The 20,948-nt window shown below is 44.7% G+C and overlaps 7 protein-coding genes across 7 annotated transcripts; 5 read left to right on the top strand and 2 right to left on the bottom strand.

The window, feature by feature from the left end:
* Window positions 1-92: 92 nt before the first annotated feature.
* On the bottom strand, window positions 93-1,772 carry IAQ61_001184 (uncharacterized protein; the record flags this gene model as incomplete). Its single annotated transcript, XM_003841036.1, has 2 exons — window positions 93-109; window positions 179-1,772. The coding sequence occupies 2 exons, from the start codon at window positions 1,770-1,772 to the stop codon at window positions 93-95; spliced, it is 1,611 nt and encodes a 536-aa protein (XP_003841084.1).
* Window positions 1,773-1,945: 173 nt separating this feature from the next.
* IAQ61_001183 (uncharacterized protein) lies at window positions 1,946-2,152 on the top strand (the record flags this gene model as incomplete). The annotated part of the gene is made up of 1 exon (XM_066095007.1): window positions 1,946-2,152. The coding sequence occupies one exon, from the start codon at window positions 1,946-1,948 to the stop codon at window positions 2,150-2,152; it is 207 nt and encodes a 68-aa protein (XP_065955315.1).
* Window positions 2,153-2,308: 156 nt separating this feature from the next.
* IAQ61_001182 (uncharacterized protein) lies at window positions 2,309-3,613 on the top strand (the record flags this gene model as incomplete). The annotated part of the gene is made up of 1 exon (XM_003841037.1): window positions 2,309-3,613. One exon carries the CDS (start codon window positions 2,309-2,311, stop codon window positions 3,611-3,613), a length of 1,305 nt encoding a protein of 434 aa, XP_003841085.1.
* Window positions 3,614-3,995: 382 nt separating this feature from the next.
* Window positions 3,996-6,387, top strand: IAQ61_001181 (uncharacterized protein; the record flags this gene model as incomplete). Its single annotated transcript, XM_003841038.2, has 3 exons — window positions 3,996-4,272; window positions 4,421-4,841; window positions 4,904-6,387. The coding sequence occupies exons 1-3, from the start codon at window positions 4,093-4,095 to the stop codon at window positions 6,385-6,387; spliced, it is 2,085 nt and encodes a 694-aa protein (XP_003841086.1). The 5' UTR covers window positions 3,996-4,092.
* A 483-nt stretch (window positions 6,388-6,870) lies between these two features.
* Window positions 6,871-8,289, top strand: IAQ61_001180 (uncharacterized protein; the record flags this gene model as incomplete). Its single annotated transcript, XM_003841039.2, has 1 exon — window positions 6,871-8,289. The coding sequence occupies one exon, from the start codon at window positions 6,871-6,873 to the stop codon at window positions 8,287-8,289; it is 1,419 nt and encodes a 472-aa protein (XP_003841087.2).
* A 455-nt stretch (window positions 8,290-8,744) lies between these two features.
* On the top strand, window positions 8,745-10,026 carry IAQ61_001179 (uncharacterized protein; the record flags this gene model as incomplete). The annotated part of the gene is made up of 2 exons (XM_066095006.1): window positions 8,745-8,778; window positions 8,885-10,026. The coding sequence occupies 2 exons, from the start codon at window positions 8,745-8,747 to the stop codon at window positions 10,024-10,026; spliced, it is 1,176 nt and encodes a 391-aa protein (XP_065955314.1).
* Window positions 10,027-10,252: 226 nt separating this feature from the next.
* On the bottom strand, window positions 10,253-13,280 carry IAQ61_001178 (uncharacterized protein). The gene is made up of 3 exons (XM_003841040.2): window positions 13,120-13,280; window positions 10,921-13,062; window positions 10,253-10,861 (listed from the first exon to the last, which is right to left on the bottom strand). The coding sequence occupies exons 1-3, from the start codon at window positions 13,157-13,159 to the stop codon at window positions 10,461-10,463; spliced, it is 2,583 nt and encodes an 860-aa protein (XP_003841088.1). The 5' UTR covers window positions 13,160-13,280; the 3' UTR covers window positions 10,253-10,460.
* Between the last annotated feature and the right edge of the window lie 7,668 nt (window positions 13,281-20,948).

The following is a 20,948-nucleotide window of genomic DNA, read 5'->3' as shown; positions in this document are numbered from 1 at the left end:
GGCTGTAGTATTCACCATAATCAAAGTAAAGCACATTGAAGTATTGATTGTTTCTGGTAGTGATACATCTACAGCCCACCCATTCAGCGTACTCAGTAAACGTATATGACTGTGATTAACGCGGAAGTCAGTAAACAACCCAATCCAGAATCTGGCAAAATAAAAAGGGAACACTCACAATCTTCATTCTGCATATCCGTCAAATCCGAGAATCCTAAATCTCGCTCCTGCCGTCCACCTTCCACTTCTCCGCTCTCCAGCTCGACGCCCTTACCCTGCACCATCTCGTTCTTCTTCAGCATACTCTCATCGATCCTCACCGCACTCTTCCCGAGTGCCTCCCTCCTCTTCGCATGCCTCTTGTTAAGCAGCGCCAAGTACATGGGAATCAGCATCGCGATAATGGCCACGAGAATGAACATGACGAGATTAGATATCAGCCCGGGTCGGTATAGTGGCGCATCGTCGACCGAGTACAGTAGCGGCCCAATGACATTGCCTGTGCACATGCCGATGAACACCATGGCCGACGTGCACTTTTTCTTTGTATCGCCCGCCGTGTTCTGCACGTGCCATGTATAAATGATGGGCGTGATGGCGGCAAGACAGCTCACGAGGTAGTATCCGAATAACAAGGCGCCCTTGTGCTTGCGAGGCACCGTGAGCATCATGACTGTGCCGATAATCGGCAATATAGCGACCAGCGAAATCGCCAGGCCCTTTTGCTTGAATCTCGTCGCACCGTACGACGATCCGAGAATGGCAACGATCTGGATAACGCCAAAGGGGATATTGAATAGAATCGATTGAAAGTTGGTATACCCAAAGTCTCTTATGATCAGGTTTCCAAACGTCGAGATGCCGCCGCTGGCAATGGAAATGGCAATGATGGCGATGAACCAACACCAGGTTTTGAAGTCAATCAGCGTTTCCCAGACCTGTTCCCATTTCCAGTCGCCAGACTGGATGCCCATCTGGTTGGCGCGGAGCCGCTCAACGGCAATGATGCGTTCGCGTTCGGACAGATACTTTGCCTTCATCGGGGAATCTGGCATGAAGACCAGGACAACGAAGGCGTAGACGACGGTCAGAAGACCACAGAAGAGGAAGATGATTTGGTACTTGAACATCGTTTCGCTGTGGATATGGCCAAGTCCGTAGGTGAATAGCGAGCCGACAATAAAAGTCACACCGTTCATGGCGTTCCAGTAGGCAGTGCGTAACGTTTGCTCGCTGCGACGCCACCACATGGTCGTGGTAGCGACGCAGGCGGGGGCAATCATTGCTTCAAAGGAACCGAGGACGAAGCGGAGACCGAGGAGGGATGGGAAATCCGTGCATGCGGCCATGATGGCGAGACTGCTGCCCCAGAGGAAGATGGCGGCTGCGATTACTTTTCCAGTGGGTAGCTTGACGAGAATGAAGGCTGCGAGAGGTTGCATGACGAGCTGGGCAAGATAGAGAATAGAGCCTAGCCATGAGTATTGACGGCCGACGAGCTTGGCGTCAGCTTGAAGACCAAAGATAGAGACGTAGGAGAGAGAGGATTTGTCGAGTTGTTGGAAGAAGTAGGCACCCAGGAGGAGGGGGAGGACGCGGAGGTCGATGCGCCGTAGCACCGCCCGCTCTTCCTCATACGTGAAGGACGATGCATTTGCAACATGGGCATTGGCTAGGAATTGAGCAGCTGTGTCTGGTTTCACGATATTGCGTACAGGCGTAATGTGCTCGACATGCTCAATGGCATCTTTGGTGTTGCCTGGGGTCGTCATGTTCGCGGAAAGTGTTGGTGAGCTGTGTCCAGACGGTGTCTCTGGGGCCCCTCACTTATCACTCATAATCCATGTCCCAATACCGTAAACCGAAGGTTTGGGATAAGAAAAGGATCCTAACCACGTGATGGTTCGATGCCTGAACAGGTTGCTGTACGGGAGAAAGTCCACGTATGAACGTCGAAGGAATGAGGCCCGGCCACATGCTGGTCTCACTGATCTATGAATTTCATGTTGCAATGATCTCCCCGCATCAAGGTAGTAGATCGTCGTTGGATAAATTCGCTCTCCCCACGGGGTTGGACATGGTGGGGCCTGTCGTGAGAGGTGTGCTTACTGTTGAACCAGCGGCTAAATTCATGATCGACGAGATTGTGTAGGTTTCGGAGCATCATCCGCCGAGAACGAGGGGGTTTAGCGGGATCGCATTACCCGAAGTCATACCGTGGGACGATTTCCTTCTTAAGCAGTGGCTGCAGCTTGGTATCTTGGTCGTTGGCAACCTTGAACCGACTTCTTGATTCTTAAAAAGCAGCATGGCAGAGACGAAATCGAAGCAGAAGAAGTACGCCCTTATCGGCACGGGAGGCCGATCTTCATTTTTCTACTCTGCAATAGCAACGGCCTACAAAGATACATCAGTTGTAGTAGCATTATGTGACACAAACCAAACGCGGTTGGATTTTGCAAACGAGCAATTACAAGCTCTCGGCCATGCAAAAGTGCCTACCTTCAAGGCTGCAGACTTTGATCGAATGATCGAGCAGACAAAACCAGATGAAGTCATCATTACAACTATCGACCGGACGCATAACATTTACGTCGTAAGAGCTCTGGAATTGGGATGCAATGTGGTGACCGAGAAGCCCATGACGATTGATGCCCCTCGATGTCGGGAGATCTTCGATGCTGTCGAGAGGACTGGCAAGAAAGTACGCGTCACCTTCAACTACCGTTATGCACCACACAATACCAAGGTCTGGGAGATCCTGCGCTCCGGCGCCGTTGGCACAGTGACCAGTATACATTTTGAGTGGATGCTGAATACTTCTCATGGGGCCGACTACTTCCGACGCTGGCACCGCGACAAACGCAACAGTGGCGGTCTGCTAGTCCATAAGAGTACGCATCACTTTGACCTGGTGAACTTCTGGCTCAACTCGAGCCCCGAGACAGTTTACGCACAGGGTGATTTGAAGTTCTACGGTCGTGAGAATGCGGAGAAAAGGGGTGTGACAGACTTTTATACCCGCGCACACGGGAGTGAAAAGGCAAAGAATGATCCTTTTGCGCTGCACATGGAGACAAACGAGAAGCTGAAGAGAATGTATCTGGATGCGGAACATGAAGATGCGTACTACCGGGACCAGAGCGTCTTTGGAGATGGAATCAGCATTGAGGATACCATGAATCTTCTCGTACGGTATAAGAACGGTGCCGTGCTGACGTACTCGCTCACGGCCTATGCACCCTGGGAAGGATTCCGCGTATCTTTTAATGGCACTGGCGGGCGGTTGGAAATGGAGGTCGTGGAGAACAGTTACGTGAACAGTGGCGGTGATCAGTCTTTGGAGGGAAGCCTAGAGACTCGCTCCATCACGTTGAGAAAGCTGTTCGAGAAACCTCAAGATGTTGAGATTCCGGACAGCGTAGGAGCTCATGGAGGCGGCGACGAAGTGCTATTAGCAGACTTGTTCGGTGAACAGGGAGCGGAGATCAATCAGGATATGAGGGCTGCGACGCATGTCGATGGGGCATTGTCGATACTGACGGGTGTATGCGCAAACAAGAGTATCGCGACAGGCCAGGTAGTAAAGGTTAGCGATGTATTTGTGATATAGGATTCATCAAGAACAGAGCAGACAACATAGACAATAACCACATGGGAGGGTCGTCACTAAAGTGTCTTCATCTCTACCCAGCATCGAAATGTTTCGCAGGGGGTGCTTCTGGAGTGACACCATGTAGAGCTGGTCGAGGTCGTGCACACTATTGCATATACTGATGCACTCCAATGCTCATAGAGTGAGTGAGTGAGTGAGTGAGTGAGTGAGTGAGTGAGTGAGTGAATGTTTCGCTACTAGCACGGCACATGACTGGACACGAAAGTCGCGAGGGGCCGAGAAAAGGTCTGTGCACGAGACCTTTCCTAATTTGTCGCAAGTACCGCTAACCTGGAACGCGCCCTTTGAAGGTTGGACGCCGCACTTTCCCTTTGACAAACCCATCCTCGCGGTCATCCATCCCTCTGATCACTACGAACTAGGTCTCACGCAATCTTGGACATGTTTTCCTCACCTGAACTGTCTCTGCCAGCCCTATGTCTACTTTCCGCGGGATAGTTGCAGAGTTCCCGAGAATTCGCATCGACTATTTCCGCCAGCAAGCCGAGCACAAGCCGCCTTTGGCGTGCTTTCTCAGCCATGTTCACTCCGATCATCTGACAGGCCTCGAGTCTTTGAGGGCCCCGTTTGTGTATTGTTCGGCTGCAACGAGGGAGGTGAGTTAGAGAGCTTATCCCTTGCTCAGTGTGCGACTGATAGCCACCCTATCTACGTTTTGAGGTCCAGCCTTGATCACGCAAATTGTCGAATCCCTATGTTCGAGATCGCAAATCCTATCCTTGATTCCACTGACGTCCTGTACAGATCCTTCTTCGGCTAGAGAAGTACCATTATCGTATCAATTTTGCCAAGGGAGTTCTGGAAAGCCGCAATGTTACATACGACAGGTGCATGCGGAGGTTGGCCAAACCGCTTCCTCTAGATACGCCAACGACCATTGAGCTGGCCCCTGGAAACATCATAAGGGTCACGTGTATCGATGCTAATCACTGTGTTGGCGCTGTCATGTTTTTGATTGAAGGTGATGGCAAGGCAATCTTGTACACAGGTGATATTCGAGCTGAGATCTGGTGGGTGAACTCACTGGTACAAAATCCTCTGTTACTCCCATATACGCTTGGGCCTCGACGACTTGATTGCATGTATCTGGACACTACCTTCGCAACGAAGAGTGAGTCCTATCGAGAATTTCCAGGCAAGGCAGAAGGTATCAGAGAACTACTAGGTAAGCGCGACTCCTTTGGGATAAGGGCTTACACTTCAAACCGTGTGGCTGATTATGGGCAGCTAAAATCAGCAGCTACTCGGACGATACAATATTTTACTTTCATGCCTGGACTTTCGGTTATGAGAATGTTTGGATAGCACTTTCTAATTTCCTCAAATCACGGATCCATCTTGACGACTATAGATCACGTATATACGGCTCCTTGTCCACACTGACTCGGAAGGAGCTTGCAAATACTGGCTTGAATGTACCTTCCGACAATCGCTTGCTGCGGGAATCCGGTCAGGAAATTCGAGAAGCCCCTGCATTGTGTGGATTCAGGAATGGAAACCATGTCCAACCTGGATGTTTGACATCTCAAGAGGCCGTACGCATACATAGCTGTGAACGCGGAATGGGCTGTCGGGTTATGGATCAAGATGAGAGTGGCAAAGTGGTGCACATTTTCCCAATCATCACACGTACCAGAGGTGCTGAAATTGCTGAGCTTGGTGCTGGAGGTGGCCAGGGTGATCTCGATCAAAAGGAAGTGATAGAAACTGGTGATGTGGCGAATATACGTCAACTGATGGAGCTATGTTCAGTCTCAATCGAGGACAAAGAGCTTTGTACGAAAGTTCTTGCGCTGCTCGAACAAAACCTTCAAGAGGGAGCCAGCAAGCTTGGGGTTGATTTACAATTGCGGAATCGAAGTCAAGACAGCCTGAACCGCCCGTCCTTACGTGACTTGGTATCCATCCTGGTCTCTCGCGTTTCAAGCGAACCAATTGTCGAGCAACCACAGAACAAGAGTATACGATTTCCATACTCGCGGCATTCGTCCTACTCTGAGTTGCGCCACCTGGTAGCAGCTTTCAGGCCTTCAGACCTTTATCCATGCACCATTGATAATAAATGTTGGACACCAGAAATCAGTATGCGCAGTCTCTTTGGGGATCTTTGCTTCGGCAATGCCTTTCGCCATGATGCTGAACTCATGGAGGTCTACGACCGCAGGCAGAAAGCTGAGAAGATCTTCAAACGTGACAACTCTGGATCTTGGAGCGATATGGACGTGTCTGACAATGGCGTGGTTGATGCTGATATACCAGAGCGCGTTCCCATGATCGCTAAGAGGAAGGCCGAGGATATTGAGGTGGCAGCAGATCCGACCGCACGGTGCAAACAGCTCAATGTCGGCAAGGACAACTTTGCCGAATCCGAAGATATTCAAATGGGATCTTTACCTGATCCATCAAATGCGCACGTGGTATTGCTGGAGAGTCCAGACTGTATCCCCATGCATACAACAGCCGCTGTGGCGGAAGGAACGCGACCTATTCCGCTTCCAGTAACTCCTGAGGAAATCTTGAATCCGCTTCCACCCTCGGCAACTTCAATCGATATTACAACGTCGGAGCGGCACATGCACAGCAAGACGCCGAAGCTCAATCATAAGCAGCTTGCCTATAACGCTGCTTTGGGTACAGGCCTTACTTGGCATGATTACGGTGGTCTCGTCTCCACAAGAAGCAAGGCTGACCGAGAAGAGCAAGAGCTTTAGAAGGGAGGCTATTCATTTCATGCAGCGCTCACATCCATCACTATGATCAGATAGTGACTTTATGCTTTCTGCCTGACAGCTCAACGACTCAATTTCATTCGAGGGCTCGTCTCGTTATCGGTGCTATTTCAAGATTCGAACGCGACATGTGGAAAGCATGACAGTTGAACGTGGAATGAAAGTGGCAGGTGGCGTTGGTGATCCCTAGCAAAGGAATGCGAAAAGCGCGTTGGCGGTTGTACAACGAACCTCCAATCTCCAGTACCCTCCTCTCGATCCTCAACACTGTCATGCGAATTATTGCCCGAATGGTTGGGGCCTGTCTAGCTGTTTCGGTTCACTCATTCCTCCCTTAGCCACCTCGCGATATCTGCCATATCCCTTGCTTATCTGACATATATACCAAAGCCCTATCGACGAGATTGAAACTCTCTCTCCACGGGCAATCAGTCATTCGCTTATCTTTTTTGTTCTGCGCCCATAATGATGGCTCCTTCCTGCTCCCGAGCCGCTCTTCAGTTACTTACCACAGTCTTGCTTGTCAGCACCTTTGTAAACGCGGCAGCACTTCCACACCAGGTGCTAGATCCTCGCACACCCATTAATCACGATGACCAGCTCCCAGCGGAGGTTTCAGAAGCTCTTCGTTCTGGCGTGGGTGACGATGATGGCAACGTTTTCCGAGAAGTTGAAGATGCTTTCAGGTCCCGCAACGGATTGGAAGTGATTAGAGACTTTTTCGCACGTCTCTTCGGTTGGGACAACGACGACGACGAGTCTCCATCGGAACCATCGGTTTCTATCACACCTACAAGTGCAGCTGCAACGTCTGACCTGTCTCCTGTCAGTGGGACCACTGCTACGTCATCCCCTAGCGCCGAGATATCGATTCTTCCTGTAGGCCCAATGACCACTGCTATCAACGTCACATTGCCCGATCCAGTGTTCTCATCGCCAGCTTTCCTCAACTCGACCACCGGTCCCCTCCCGACAGCCGTACAAATCACGGATGAATTCAGCGCCATCCCCTTCCCTGGAGCTGGAACCAGCTTGCCTTCCAACAGCACTGCCACTATCAGTCTGGATATGACGAGTGTTATTTTGGTCACTGCGACCCTCGCCCCGTTACCGATGGGCACTGGTACCGGACTTTCCAACGCGACTGCAGCTTTCACTGAGATTCCGTTGTTCCCTAACAGCACCTCCACCTATACTATTATGCCCACTGGCATTGTCAGTATTGGTACTGGTCTTTCTATCATCTTCACAGAGCTCCCGCTCTTCCCCAACGTGACCAGCGGTCTCCCTGCACTGCCTCTCGGTACCGGCACAGCCGCCGGCACAGGCGCTCCAGTTTCATTCACGGAGCTACCATTCTACCCGAACGTGACCGGTCTCCCCTCACTCATTCTCAGTACTGGCACAGCCGTTGGCACTGGGTCTCCAGTTTCCTTCACAGAGCTTCCCCTTTACCCGAACGCGACCAGTGGTCTTCCCACGCTCATCCTCGGTACCGGCACGGCCCTTGGCACTGGCGCTCCCGCCTCATTCACGGAAATCCCACTCTATCCAAACGCGACCAGCGGTCTTCCCACGCTCATCCTCGGTACCGGCACAGCTGTTGGCACTGGCGCTCCAGTGTCTTTCACAGAGCTTCCCGTCTACTCTAATACGACCACCGTAACAACCACCGTCACGCCCCTTGGAACTGGTGCTGTCGGAACTGGCGTTGGCACCGGATCTCCCGTTGTCTTCACCGAGCTCCCAATCTTCCCTAATGTCACCACCCTCTTCTCTACCACCACCGTTTCTCTCGTCGAGACCGGATTGCCTCTACCCTCGCTTCTCCCCAACAGCAACGGCACCGCTCTGAACGACACCCCGTCTGCCTTTCCTGGTTAGTTAGGTTCCTCTCAATGTCACAAATCACGAATCATGTAATAGCTTGTTTTGGAGGCGCTGCGTTTGATTAGCCTTGTCTTATAGTAGTTTGTACCTACAAGACGTACAATTGGATCGGATCGGATCGTGAATCTCATAGTATCTGCCCTATAAATGTTACTTGCATACATACTATCTATAAATCCGTTCATGCATGACATCAAGCGCGCGATTCTTCACCCCCGCTAGAATGTTAACAATACTGACGCCATCTTTGCAGGTCTCCTCGCCCTTCGCCGCATATGTCAAGATCCGTCCATCAAGGTCATCACCCTTCCCCTCATCTCGCGCTTCTACGGCCCCAATGGATACCCAAGCCTGCAGGGATTCCCGGGCTGCACGGTGCCAAACGACCGACAAGCCATTCAAGCTCCAGGCCTCCTCAACTGTTCAGCCCTTGGAGCTGAAGTGCAACGATGCCAGGCATCAGGCCGAAAGGTGCTCCTCAGCGTCAAGGCTGATGGTCTCGAGGCCGTGGCTGGTAATGCTGATTTCGGCGACCCGAGCGTGGATCCATACCCCTTTGGTCCCGTCTATACAGATACCGGGCCCGTAGGGGCTACATATGACAATGTTAACACGGATGGTGCGGATGCAGATGATGATCTTGATAAGAGGCAGATCGATGTTAACATCAACATCAACATCTCTACTCAAAATGAACAGAACCGTCCTGGACGTCCGACTGATTTCGATGACAGGCGGCCCAATCGTCCGGAGAATACAAAGCGACCTGCTCCTCCCCCTCGGCCCAATGAGACTGGCGAACCTGGTCGACCTCAGCGACTCTCTTTCTCTTCTGTGCCCGTTTCCACTTCGTCGTCTACAATAAGGGCATCGGTGTCTTCGAGCCGTACTCCTGTAGTTTCCGACCAGTCTCCGGTCTTTGAGACTATGATTTCCGTCGTCCTTCCTCTGGCTTCCGAGTTCAATTTTCCAACGGTCGCTGCCTCTGAATGGTCTGCGTCTAGTTCCGCAACACCTGTAGTTTCCAGCGATTCCTTCGAGACTACTACTTCTGCCGTTGTCTCCCACATTCCGGATTCCAATACTCATACTATTTTGTTTGAAGACTTCACACCAAGTTCCGCAACCCTTGTCACAGATGCGTCCACACAGGGTTCCACAATCCTGGCATCAGTATCAGCATCCACAACCACAACCCCCCTGTCCTCATCCCCCAACCCAACCTCCCCCACAACCCCGGACCCAACTCCCTTCCCCAACCTCTTCGACCAAAACCACCCCCCAACCGCCCTCGCCCTAACCCTCTTCTCCCTCTTCGGCGAAGGCCACACCGAACGTGCCGACCTCCGCCCCCTAGGTCCAGACAGCGGCAGCCCCGCAACGCCCCCCCTCTTCAACGGCACAACCTGGATCACCCCGCCGGCCGCCAGCCTCCCGATGCCCGAGCGACCGCTGGGCGAGGAAGTCGTCGTCGACGGCTTTGACGTCCAGCTGCCGGTGCAGTGGCGCGGCAAGTACCAGGACACCAAGTTTCGCAACTTTGTGGCCCGTCTGCGCGACTTACATCGGGATGCTTGGAGGCAGAGTGGCGGGATTGAGGGTGCGCCGGGGGATTTGGGAGCGGATGGGAAGGCGGTGGTGTATTTTGGGTGGGTTGGGGGATTGATGCATCGGAGGAGTGAGGGGACGAGTAAGGCTGGGTGGATCGAGTGGGATGGTCGGTCTGATTGAAGATTGGGTGATATGTTATGGGGTGATTCGGCGTGGAGAAATGTGTTAGATGACCGACCCTTTTCATGGAGGGAGAAAAGTAGCGAACAGGGAGCTTGGTACGGCCGGTAGGTACCATTGTGTTTTGTCAGATCAGTATAGATACTTTTTGTTTCTTAGTATTAGATAACATCACTTGAAGAGAACTAGAGCAGTCAAAATAAGAGCAAATTTGAACATGATTGCGTGGATGTTTGAGAGGTGGTGTTGCGCTCGACGACTCGTTCCATAACACTTCTCACGACACTTGACCAAGCAATGCGCAGGCGAAAACCATTGAGCAAAACATATGTACAATCAATTCACCGTATACCGAGACTTGCGCTCCACCACCCTTTCCTGTTCTACAATATACTAATAAACGCCATCCCTAATGCATCCAGCACGATCATCGCTCAATGTCCGATACCACCGGCAATCCAATTCATAAAGTCAGGATCGCCAGGCTGTGGAAATAATCCTCTATCTTGTTGCTGTTGCGCCTGCTGACCATGAGCTTGTACAGGAACTCCCTGGTTCAACTGCTGTTGTTGCTCTGCCTGTCTCCTTCTTTCCTCCTCCTGTCTCCGTTGCCTTTGCGCGCGATAGTAGAGCAAAAACGCTAATGCACCCGACAACGCGAGAATGATGAGCGACTCCAAGATATCGCTGTCAATGTCGTCTCCGTGATATCCATCGCCGTAAAAGTCATCGGCACCATCATCATAGTCATCTGGCTCGTATTCGTCCCAGCCCACTAGCTCGGCTTCAAGGAAACGGCTTATCCACTCAGACAGGGTCCATTTCTTCTTAACAACTAAAAAGGGTCAACGACTTTGAATCCCGAGATGAAAGCTGGTTGATATTGTGGCTTACCTGGCTCTTCCTGAATAGACTTGATTTTTCCGTTCGTAACGGTGTTCCACCAGCTTCGGAAGCGGAGTTTGTAAAGGGCCAACACGACAGGGAGGTATGCCTCGCGTGGGTTGGTCTCGAGTGCAAGATCGTAGTGACGCTTAGCCAGGTGGAAATCTTGATCGATACCGATGCCGTTCTCGTGCATCCAACCCAAATTCCATAGGGCTTGCGCACTTTGCAACGACTCGGCTGCGGCTTGGTAGCAAGCTGCAGCCTTTTCCTGATCTGGAGGAGTTCCAAGGCCGTAGTGGTAGTAGTCGCCCATCTTAACCATAGAGTCGATATTCTTCTGCTCGGCAGAGCGTGTCCAATAGATGAGGGCAAGGAAAGCGTCGCTAGCTAGTGATGCTTTTTGCTTGACGAAAGGAACAAGTGAAGTAAGACTAAACTTTGGCTTGGCTTGATCGAGTAGGTACGCGACATTCGCCTGTCCTACTTCAAAGCCTTGTTCGGCAGCCATCATATAGCTGACCAAGGCAGTTTCGAGATCGCCCTTTGTGTAGGCCTCGTTTGCCTCAGGGAATGAGGTCGACACAAGCTCGGCTTTCTCTGCCACAAGCTTATAGTAGGCCGCGGCAACGGGACACGACTGGTCACGGCCCACACCGACATGCGTGAGCTCGGCCAAGTAGTAGTATGCTTCGAGATGTCCGTGTCTTGCTGCAAGCTCAAAGTACTTGATGGCGGTCGGGACATCGCCTTGATCAAGGAAGAGTGCTCCAAGCCTGACTTGAGCTACGGCCAGATCCTGGTCTGCTGCTGCACCAAAGAGCTCTGCCGCCTTGACTGGGTCTTGGGGTACACCTAGGCCGTGCAAGTACATGATTCCCATGGAATATTGTGAAAGCGCATCGCCAAGCTCCATGCCCCTGCGGAACCAGGTTCTTGCGATGTCAAAGCTCTGTGGCATACCCTCACCTCGCAGGAACATACGACCGAGATAGCCAGCGGCTTTGGAAGCCAGTTTTTCGGTGACGGGCGAGACATTGGCCTTGACCTTCCCATCCTTGGTCCAATACAAGCGGGCCAGTTCAAGGAATCGTTTCTTAGCGGCTGGGAGATCCCGCTTTGAGGTTCGAGCACCGTCGTAGTTTAGTTTGGCGAGGTTAAAGCTAGCTCTTGCATCACCCTTCCTTGCCTGAAGATCCATATATTCCACAACATCGTCGAGCGAAGAGAAGGCGTCCGAGTGTACGCTTGCCACTTTGGCATTCTGTCCAGAACTACTGGCACTGGCGCCCTCACCGTAAACACCGCCCTCTTCGTCTGCAATCCTATACGACTCCCTAGGCATTGAATGCCCCCCTGGTGGTCCCGACCGCATGTATGCAATTGCTTTATCCGCAGCTTCCCTATAGAAATGTACAGCCTCTTCACAGTTAGGAGGGGTCGAAATGCCAGCAGAGTGTCGATAGGCAATGGCCATCTCCGAGCGTATGTCACCCCCTTCCGCACCAAGTGTGTAGTAGAGCATCGCTCTGGCCTGATTTTGCTTCACAGCCCCGCCGATGCCTGTCGCATACATGAATCCGACCATGTGCTGTGCCGAGGCGTTTCCGTTTAGGAGTGCGAGTTCATGGTATCGTCGAAAGGCTTCCGAGTAATTTCGTGGATGCGTGAAGTTGCCGTAGAAGTTCATCTCAGCCAGGACGAACAGAGCGTCGGGATTCTTCTGTGCGGCTGCGTCTTCCAACAGTTTGACAGCTTGCGCCAAGGGCTGACCGAGTTTTCTGGGCTGCGAACTGGTCGTCAAAAGTTCCTGCTGGGGCGGCCCGTTCATGAATAGGAGGAAAAAGATCTCTTTTGCGTAGTATGCACTGCTTCCCAACACGCCCGACTTCTTGTCGAAGTTCCACCAGGGCGGCGCTACAGGCTGGATCTTGCGCAGAGCGGTCATGGCCTCGTCGAATTCCAACGTACCCTGATGATGTGGACTGTCCTCCCGTTCCATGTTGCCCCATCTCGACTTCCACGCTGGTTCGCCATCTGGCCCAGTTGCGCTCCAACTATCCGACGACTTGCCCAGCGGTGTCTGTGAGCTCGCTGCTTGGACACCGGGAAACTGCGTCAGAGCTTGAAATGTGAAGAATGAAAGAATGACTACCCGCATAAGAGTCAGTCAGGAAGCAATCCAAAAAATCGTGTCCGCCTACCTACCGAAAAGAAGCGGCACCCGCCGCTGAAATACTGGTCTCATGGTGGCTTATGTGTGGACGTGCAAGGTGGTCGCAGCGAAGAAACTCATGGCATCATGTTATACGGTAGGAGGTCATCACGCGACTACTCTTTTATTGATGTTGTGGGGGGTTGTTGGCTTTGAGGCCAGCTTTCCGCAACGAAGGTCGGCTACAGTTGCGCCGCATAGACCTAGCAGTCGGTAGCCAATCAGCGTTGACGTCATTCGCCATTGCCATGTCACGGCTGACAGACAGATGTGCAGACCACCTAGGTAGAACCAATTTAGAGGCAGAACGTGGGCTTAGACTTGTCTACAGAATATATGTAGGTTATCCTGTCACTACCTTTATTATAATATAATTTCAGGATCTAAAATAACATTACTAACTGCTATCCTATTTGTAACAATAAGGCAGAATTGCTCGCCTAGTATTCTATGCTAAGTTAGCCCTAACAAAGGCCCGACTTACTAATATATATAGAGAGCAGCTCACCTATATTAGAATAGGTATATTCTTCTTATCCTTTTATATAAGACTTATAGGTGTAGGAATCTTATCCTTTTCTATATAGACGCGCACTCCTATAAACCTTTAAGTTTTATAGGATACCTTTTATATACCCTACCTACCTATATTATTATATTATAAGAAGAATATTATCCTAGCTAGTAATAGTATTTAAGAATATTATATTTATTATTATTTTAAGCTACTAATTTAGTTCTAGTAGTGAACCGTTAGGGAGAGTAACCCATTCAAACGAGGAGAAGTAGGAGGGACAAGGTTCAATAGTAGTGATCCCATAGCAGAGGATATAGGTTTAATGCAGAAACATAAGTAAAAAGATAATATTGTAGAGTTTAAGTAAAGTCCGCAGGAGTCGTGCTTGTCCTATCCTCTAATCCTTCATGCCTTTATACTATTCAATCCGCCCAACTTTTTAGGCTAATCCTTGTTTTTCTCCCATACATCCTATACCACGGCACAGTAGTAGTCTAACCTAATAACTCTATAGTTAGAATAGCTATTAGAACTTCTAATAACTAAAGCCTATAGGCTTAGACTTCTAGACTACTAGGTAGTGTGTAAAGGGCTTAGGCTTATGCCTAAGCCTAGGTCTAACACAAGATAGACCAAGTCTAACACTACTACTAAGCGAACACACTAGAAACCTATAAAAAGGCGTAGAGGGCTTACCTCTCCTTTAAGATACTAAATACTATTATTAACACTTATTATATTCTCCCTTAAGGCTAGTCTATAATATTTTAGTATCTTCTTCTAAATATACTATAATAGTAATAAGAGATAGACGCGCTAGATATTTAGAATAACTAGGTGCAACCTAATATAGTAGAAAGGCTAATATAATAGGTCTATAGATTAATAGAATAATAGGCTTAAGACTCTACTATAATAGCTATACTACGTTAATAGAATAAGGAAATACGCAATTAGATTCTATCCTAACCCTCCTCTAAGCCTGCTAGGTTTAATAACATACTACCTCTACCCTCCCCTACCTTATACTATAAACCTTTCCTAGTTAGTTTGCTATATAATAGCACTAAGGTAAACTTCTCCTCCTAGTAAATAACTATAAAGTTTAAACTGCGTGCAGATAAGGTCTTTATTAGGGATAAGGAGGCAAGGTTTATATATATTTAGTCCTAGTTATTACCTATAGTCTAGCGCGCTATAGCACTATACTTTAAGGATAGTACACGCAAATATTAGGATATAAGCAGGTTTCTTAACTACCTAGTATTCTATTATAGTAACTATTATAGGCAGGAGCGTACCTAAGTTATATTAGAATACTTATATTAGGTCTAAAATTAGCTTTTTATAGAGTTCTTTATAAATTTTATATAGCTTCTTATATAGTTAGGAGGTTTATACTAGGATAATAAATAGAAGCTTTTATAACTTTAGTAATCTCTTAATAGCTATATGCGCTTAGTTTCCCTTAATAGGGGGGTCTCTAGGATAAACTATAATGTAGCTATAGAGGAATATAAGACAATTATAGTAGATATTAAAATAGCCTCTCTAGAACTAGGCTTTCTTTAGGCTAGTAAGTCTAAGGAACCCTAGTAGAAGTCTAACTTAGATTAGGATAGTAATATAAATATAGTAGAAGTAGCAGCCTTATTAAGTGCACCTACTAAACTACTAGCATTACGTCCTAACTAGATCCTATAGGACCTATTTAATATATAGAAACTAGCAAAGGTCTGCACCTAGTATAGATAGGGTAGTTATTTTATACGTGTATGCCCTAATACCCTATTACTATAACTAGTAGGTGTTAAGATAGTTATAGTATTAGCAAGCGGCCCTAATTTAGGAAACTAGCTACCCCTAACTTTAGGCTAAGTTAGGGGTATAAGGAGGACACTATAATAGAGGAATTATTAATAGTAGAGGCTATTAAGTATCCCCTAGATATTAAGGCTAGGCTAAATAATCCTCCTTTCTTTATTCCCCTCCTCCTAGGTAGAGTAGAGAACGTGCAAGTAATAGTTAATTTAGGGTGCTAGTGTTTTAGTGTAGTTAAGGAAAAGTTAGTAAGATAGATTAGTAGGAACTTTATTAATATTCCCCTATAACCCTTATAATATACCTAGGGAATTACTAAGGGTATAAGAATTTTATAGTTAGTAGTATTAGACTATAATTTAGATAGTTAGCAGTCTTAGCTTTTAGCTTATATAGTACCTAGTCTCTCCTATTAACTAATACTAGGTAGACTATAGCTATATAGAGAGGGCGTTATTATAGATATTCTAGAAGGCAAATTAATAATTAGGAAGGCAGGAAATATAGTAGTATAGGAGAGCGGGAGACGCCTATATCCTACCTATATCTCTACTATCTTAGGTTTAGTTATAGCAGGGTTACTAAATTAAGGATCCTAATAGGAAGATATATAGGTACAAATTTTTATAATAAATATACTAGATATTTTATAGGTAATATATAACTTATACCTAATAAAATATCTAGGAAGTGTTAATAAGGGAAGTCCTATTAATATACACACTATCTATATTACTAATAGTATAGTTCCCTATAAGCCTAAGTATAAAACTAGAAAGACAAAGTTGCTACTAGAACTACAAGAGTTTAGGGACCTGTTTAATAAAGAGTTAGCAAGTGGTTTACTACCCTATTAAGGTAGTATAGATTACTATATTTAGTTAATAACTCTCCTAGATAGAACCTAGCCTAACCCCCTATAGGGTCCCCTATACCTTATATCGCGTAACTAATTACTAGAACTAAGAATATAACTTACTAGATTAATAGACAAGGGCTAGATCTAAGCAAGCTCTTCTATAGCTAGAGCTCTAGTATTACTAGTAAAGAAGCTATTAGGCAGTTAGCGTCTTTGTATAGATTACTAGATACTTAATAGTATAATAACCTTAGACTAATACCTACTACTACTTATTAAGGAAACTTTACGTATACTATCTAGCGTAAATTAGTTTATAAAAGTAGATATTTGCGCTACCTTTTATAAAGTTAGAATAGTAGAAGGTTATAAGTCCTTAATAGCTTTCTATACCTAGTTTAGGTTATATAAATAGTTAGTATATCTATTTAGTCTTAGTAGTGCGCTATCTACTTTCTAATAATATATTAATACTACGCTTATAGAGTTACTTAGATTATATATAATAGCCTACCTTAATAATATCCTAATTTATTTAGGAGGAGACTAGGTTAACTATATAGAAAAAGTAAAGCGTATACTTGCGCTATTAAAAGAAGTAGGACTACACCTAGACTTAGAGAAATATACTTTTAGTGTTAAGAAGGTACGCTACCTAGGCTATATTATTAAGGTAGGTAAATTACTTAGACCTAACCCTAAAAGGCTTAGGGTAGTATAGGAATAGGAATCCCCTAGGAATATAAGAGAGGTAAGAAGTTTTCTAGGTTTTGCTAACTTCTACTATAATTTTATTATAAAGTTTTCTAAAGTAGTAGCGCCTTTAAACTAACTAACTATAAAGAACACCCTATTCTAATAGGGAGAGAAGGAATAAAGTATATTTAATACGCTAAAAAAGGCATTTATATTAGGACTAGTATTAATATAATAGGACCTAGCTAAAGAAATATTATTAGAAGTAGACTATTTAGAATACACTCTTAGGAGTTACTTATTGCAAAAAGTTAGGGGCGTCTAGCGCCTAGTTGCTTACTACTCTATAGCACTAACGCTAGAGAGACAAAACTACACTATATATAACAAGGAATTGCTAGCTATTATTAAGTATCTTAAAAGCTAGTTAGTAGAGTTATAGAGTATTTATAAGCTATTTATAATATTTATAGACTATAAAAACTTAGAGTACTTTACTAGCCTTTAAAGCTTAAGCAAGTAATAGTACTACTAGGCAGAGGAACTTTTAAAATATTAGTATATCCTATAGTATAGGCCTAGCTATCTTACAGGATAACCTAATACCTTAAGTAGATAACTATAAGATTTAAACTCCTCTAAAGCAACACTATAGTTAGTAATACGCCCTAAATTAATTTAGGTTATAGTATTAGAAGTAGAGAAGGCGTCTAAGTTACTAAAGGGCGCTAGCCTCTTTACTAACCTATATATATAGACACTATAGGACAAAGTAGTACTAGAAGATAAGATATACTAAGTATGTCTTAATATAGTTTAGAAAGGCGCTAGGTCTTTCCTAGTTTTAGCTAACACAAAGCAATAAATTAGGGACTATATAATTAGCGTATATAGCACTTTGCTCTAGAGAGGTGTTATTTAGTTACTAATATAGGAACCCCTTATAACTACTATTATATAGCAAGTATATAAATTAGGTTTAGTAGGATATCTAGGGAAGAACATAATATTTTAAATACTACGCCGCGACTATTATTAGGATAGAATATTAGGAGATATTATGTAGTATATTTAAAACTACTATTATTATAGTGCTTATCTCTCCTAAAAGCGCTAATAGGGTCTATTATAACCTATACTAGTCGCGTTATAATACTAGTCCTAAATATCTATAGATTTTATAGTTAACCTACCTACAAAAGATAATAGCAAACCCTAGTCCCTATTAGTTATTACTAACAGATTGTCTAAATATATTTAGCTTAAAGCAATAGTCTCTATAGTAGCTAATTATTATACAAGAATCTTCTAGGACAACTAGTAGCAGTTCTAGGGCTTCCTATCCTCTATTATTACTAACTAAGGTTTAGACTAGTTAGGATCCTTCTAGATAATATTATACTAGATAATAAAGATAAACTAGTTACTATCTACTATATACCACCCCTAGACAGATAGTAGGACAGAGCAGGCAAACTAAGAAGTGCAGGTAGTGCTGTGCATAATAGTATACTTTAAGCAGACTAACTAGCCTAATTACCTACTAGCCTACTAACTTGCACTTAATAATAGGGACTCTAGTATAACTAGTGTTAGCCTAAATCTACTTTTAAATAGGTATACTATAGACACGCTATAAAAGATAATATTACTACTAGTAAAGCCTAAGAATCCTTATAGAGAAGCTATAATATTCTTGTTACACCTATAGAGGGGTATAGAGCTAGCGCAAGCTACTATTATATTCTAATAGTAATAATAATAGGAAGTAATAAACTAGTCTTAACGCCTAGCTAAAAAGTTTCTAAAAGGCAATATAGTTTAGTTTATAATATATAATATAAAGATAAACTAACTAAGTAAAAAGTTTAACTAGCTATAGGTTAAGTATAAAGTAATAGAAGTCCCTACTCTACTTATAGTAGTATTAGACTTACTAGGGAACTTATATAAGACTGTGCATATAGATCTACTAGAGAGAGCTACTAATAACCTGCTACTAAGCTAGAAGCTTTAGGACTTATAACTAGGCCTAATAGTTACTCTAGAAAATAAAGACGCAACACTAGATAAATAGGAAGTAGAAGAGATCCTTTATATAAAGAATATAAGAAGAAAAGGGAAGTGTTAAGTCCTAGTAAAATAGAAGGGGTATATTAATCTAATATAGCACCTGCTAGAGGTAGTATAGGATACTAAGGCTCTAGATAGGTTTAAGGAAAAGTATAAGGATACTACGTATAATAATAGCCTAATACGCATAAAAACTAGGAAGTTAGGGTAAAAGGAAACTAGAATAATAACTTAGACCTTTGTTATAATTAAGAAGTAGAAAGGTATTAGAGAAATCTTTTAATTATCCTTATAATACTCTAAGCAAGTGCCCTACTACTAAAGTTTTATAATATAGCTAATAATTAGGTAGTAGTATCTATACTATTACTATTTATAACTAACCCCCCCCTAGCCCCCCCTAAACTATTATTTATATTATTCTAACGCCTCTATATCTTTTAGTAATAGTAGTAACGTTTACGCGCAGCGTAGGTAGGGGACAACTTAGTTAATAAGTATAAGCGGTAGTAGTAGCAGTGTTAGGAGGAGGGTAGTGCTTTAATAGCTTACTAACGCGCAGCACCCTAGGCCTAAAGAAAATAAATATTAGAATAGATACAAAAGGAACAAGGGAAAACTAATACTAATAATAAGAGTCTTAATACCTTAGGTAGTACGCTTAGCAGCGCTCTTAAGCCTATTAATATAAAGGTTAGTTTAGGCCTAGGTCTTATTTATACGCTAGTTAATATACTAGAAGGTAACACTAGTAGCAGTAGTAAGCTATATAATATTATTATTACTATAACTACTATATAAAGGCGTAATAGCAGACTAAAGAGGAAACGCTAGAGTACTAGTAGTAGATAGAATAACAGTACTAAGCTAATACTAATTATAGGCGCGTAAGTAAGTAGTAGGGGTAAGTAGAGTAATAGCGTTATTAGTTTAAGCCCTTAATATAAGATCCTTAAAATAATAGTAGAGCTAGTAGAACTATAGTATAAACTAGTAATAGGTGCCTTTAGTAGGTTTCCCTATAAAAGTGCTAAGGGTCCCCTTCTTTATAATATAAAGGCAATCCTCCTAGTAACTATAATAAAACTAAAGCTAGTTATAGAGGGCTTAGCAAACGTTAGGATTATTAGCAAGGATAGCTTCTAACTAAGTATAAGTCTTATAGCTATAATAGCAGGACTTATATAAGCGCCCTAGATATAGTTAGAACTTGCTATAAAGGAAATAAAAATTAAGGGGAACTTACTACTACCCTCCTAATAGTTACACTTACTAAAGAGATAAAGCTAGTTAATATACTAATTATAGGGAAGTGGCTTTATAAAGCTACTATTATATTCCTTATTATCTAAGTTACTAGAAATAATAAAGCTACTAAGTAACTAGGTTTAGGGAGATGTGTGCTAAACAAAAAGTTAGTGCAGGAAATATAGGGAGAATATTAGAAGTACGCACCTTATCTTAGTAGGCCTAGCGTAGGGTCTAACTACCTTATAGTAGATCCCTACTACTAGCACTAGCAGCTATAGATAAAGATATAATAGGGACTAGATAGGCAGGATTAATAGGAAAAGATTAGAGAAAGGGCTAATTAGTAGGGAAAATCTGTTATATAACAAAGTAAGTTTAGGAAATTTATAGTAGGGTAGGATAGCTATGTTAGAACTTTTATAGTAGGGTGCTAAAACAAGTGTATAGACGCTACGCGCGCGTACTGCTTAATATATAGGCCTGTTACAAATTAGGAAGGAACACAAAGATATAATAATAAAATTAAAAAATATAGTAATAAAGCCTAATATAGATTATAGAGGATAAAGATATAACCCTAAACCTCTAGAAAGACGATTTCACAA

This window comes from Plenodomus lingam (genome assembly GCF_022343315.1).
Source record: "Plenodomus lingam strain CAN1 chromosome Unknown contig_11, whole genome shotgun sequence".
In the NCBI taxonomy this organism is placed as follows: Eukaryota; Fungi; Ascomycota; class Dothideomycetes; order Pleosporales; family Leptosphaeriaceae; genus Plenodomus; species Plenodomus lingam.
Note: the sequence above shows the minus strand (reverse complement) of the source record. Positions and strands in the feature narration are given on the sequence as shown.

Bases quoted from the DNA above. Each gene is read 5' to 3' on its own strand.
- IAQ61_001178 (XM_003841040.2), bottom strand. From the start codon at position 13,159: ATGAGACCAGTATTTCAGCGGCGGGTGCCGCTTCTTTTCG. The intron at 13,063-13,119 runs GTAGGTAGGCGG...TTATGCGGGTAG, and splicing joins GCGGGTGCCGCTTCTTTTCG to TCATTCTTTCATTCTTCACA. The intron at 10,862-10,920 runs GTAAGCCACAAT...GACCCTTTTTAG, and splicing joins GTCTATTCAGGAAGAGCCAG to TTGTTAAGAAGAAATGGACC.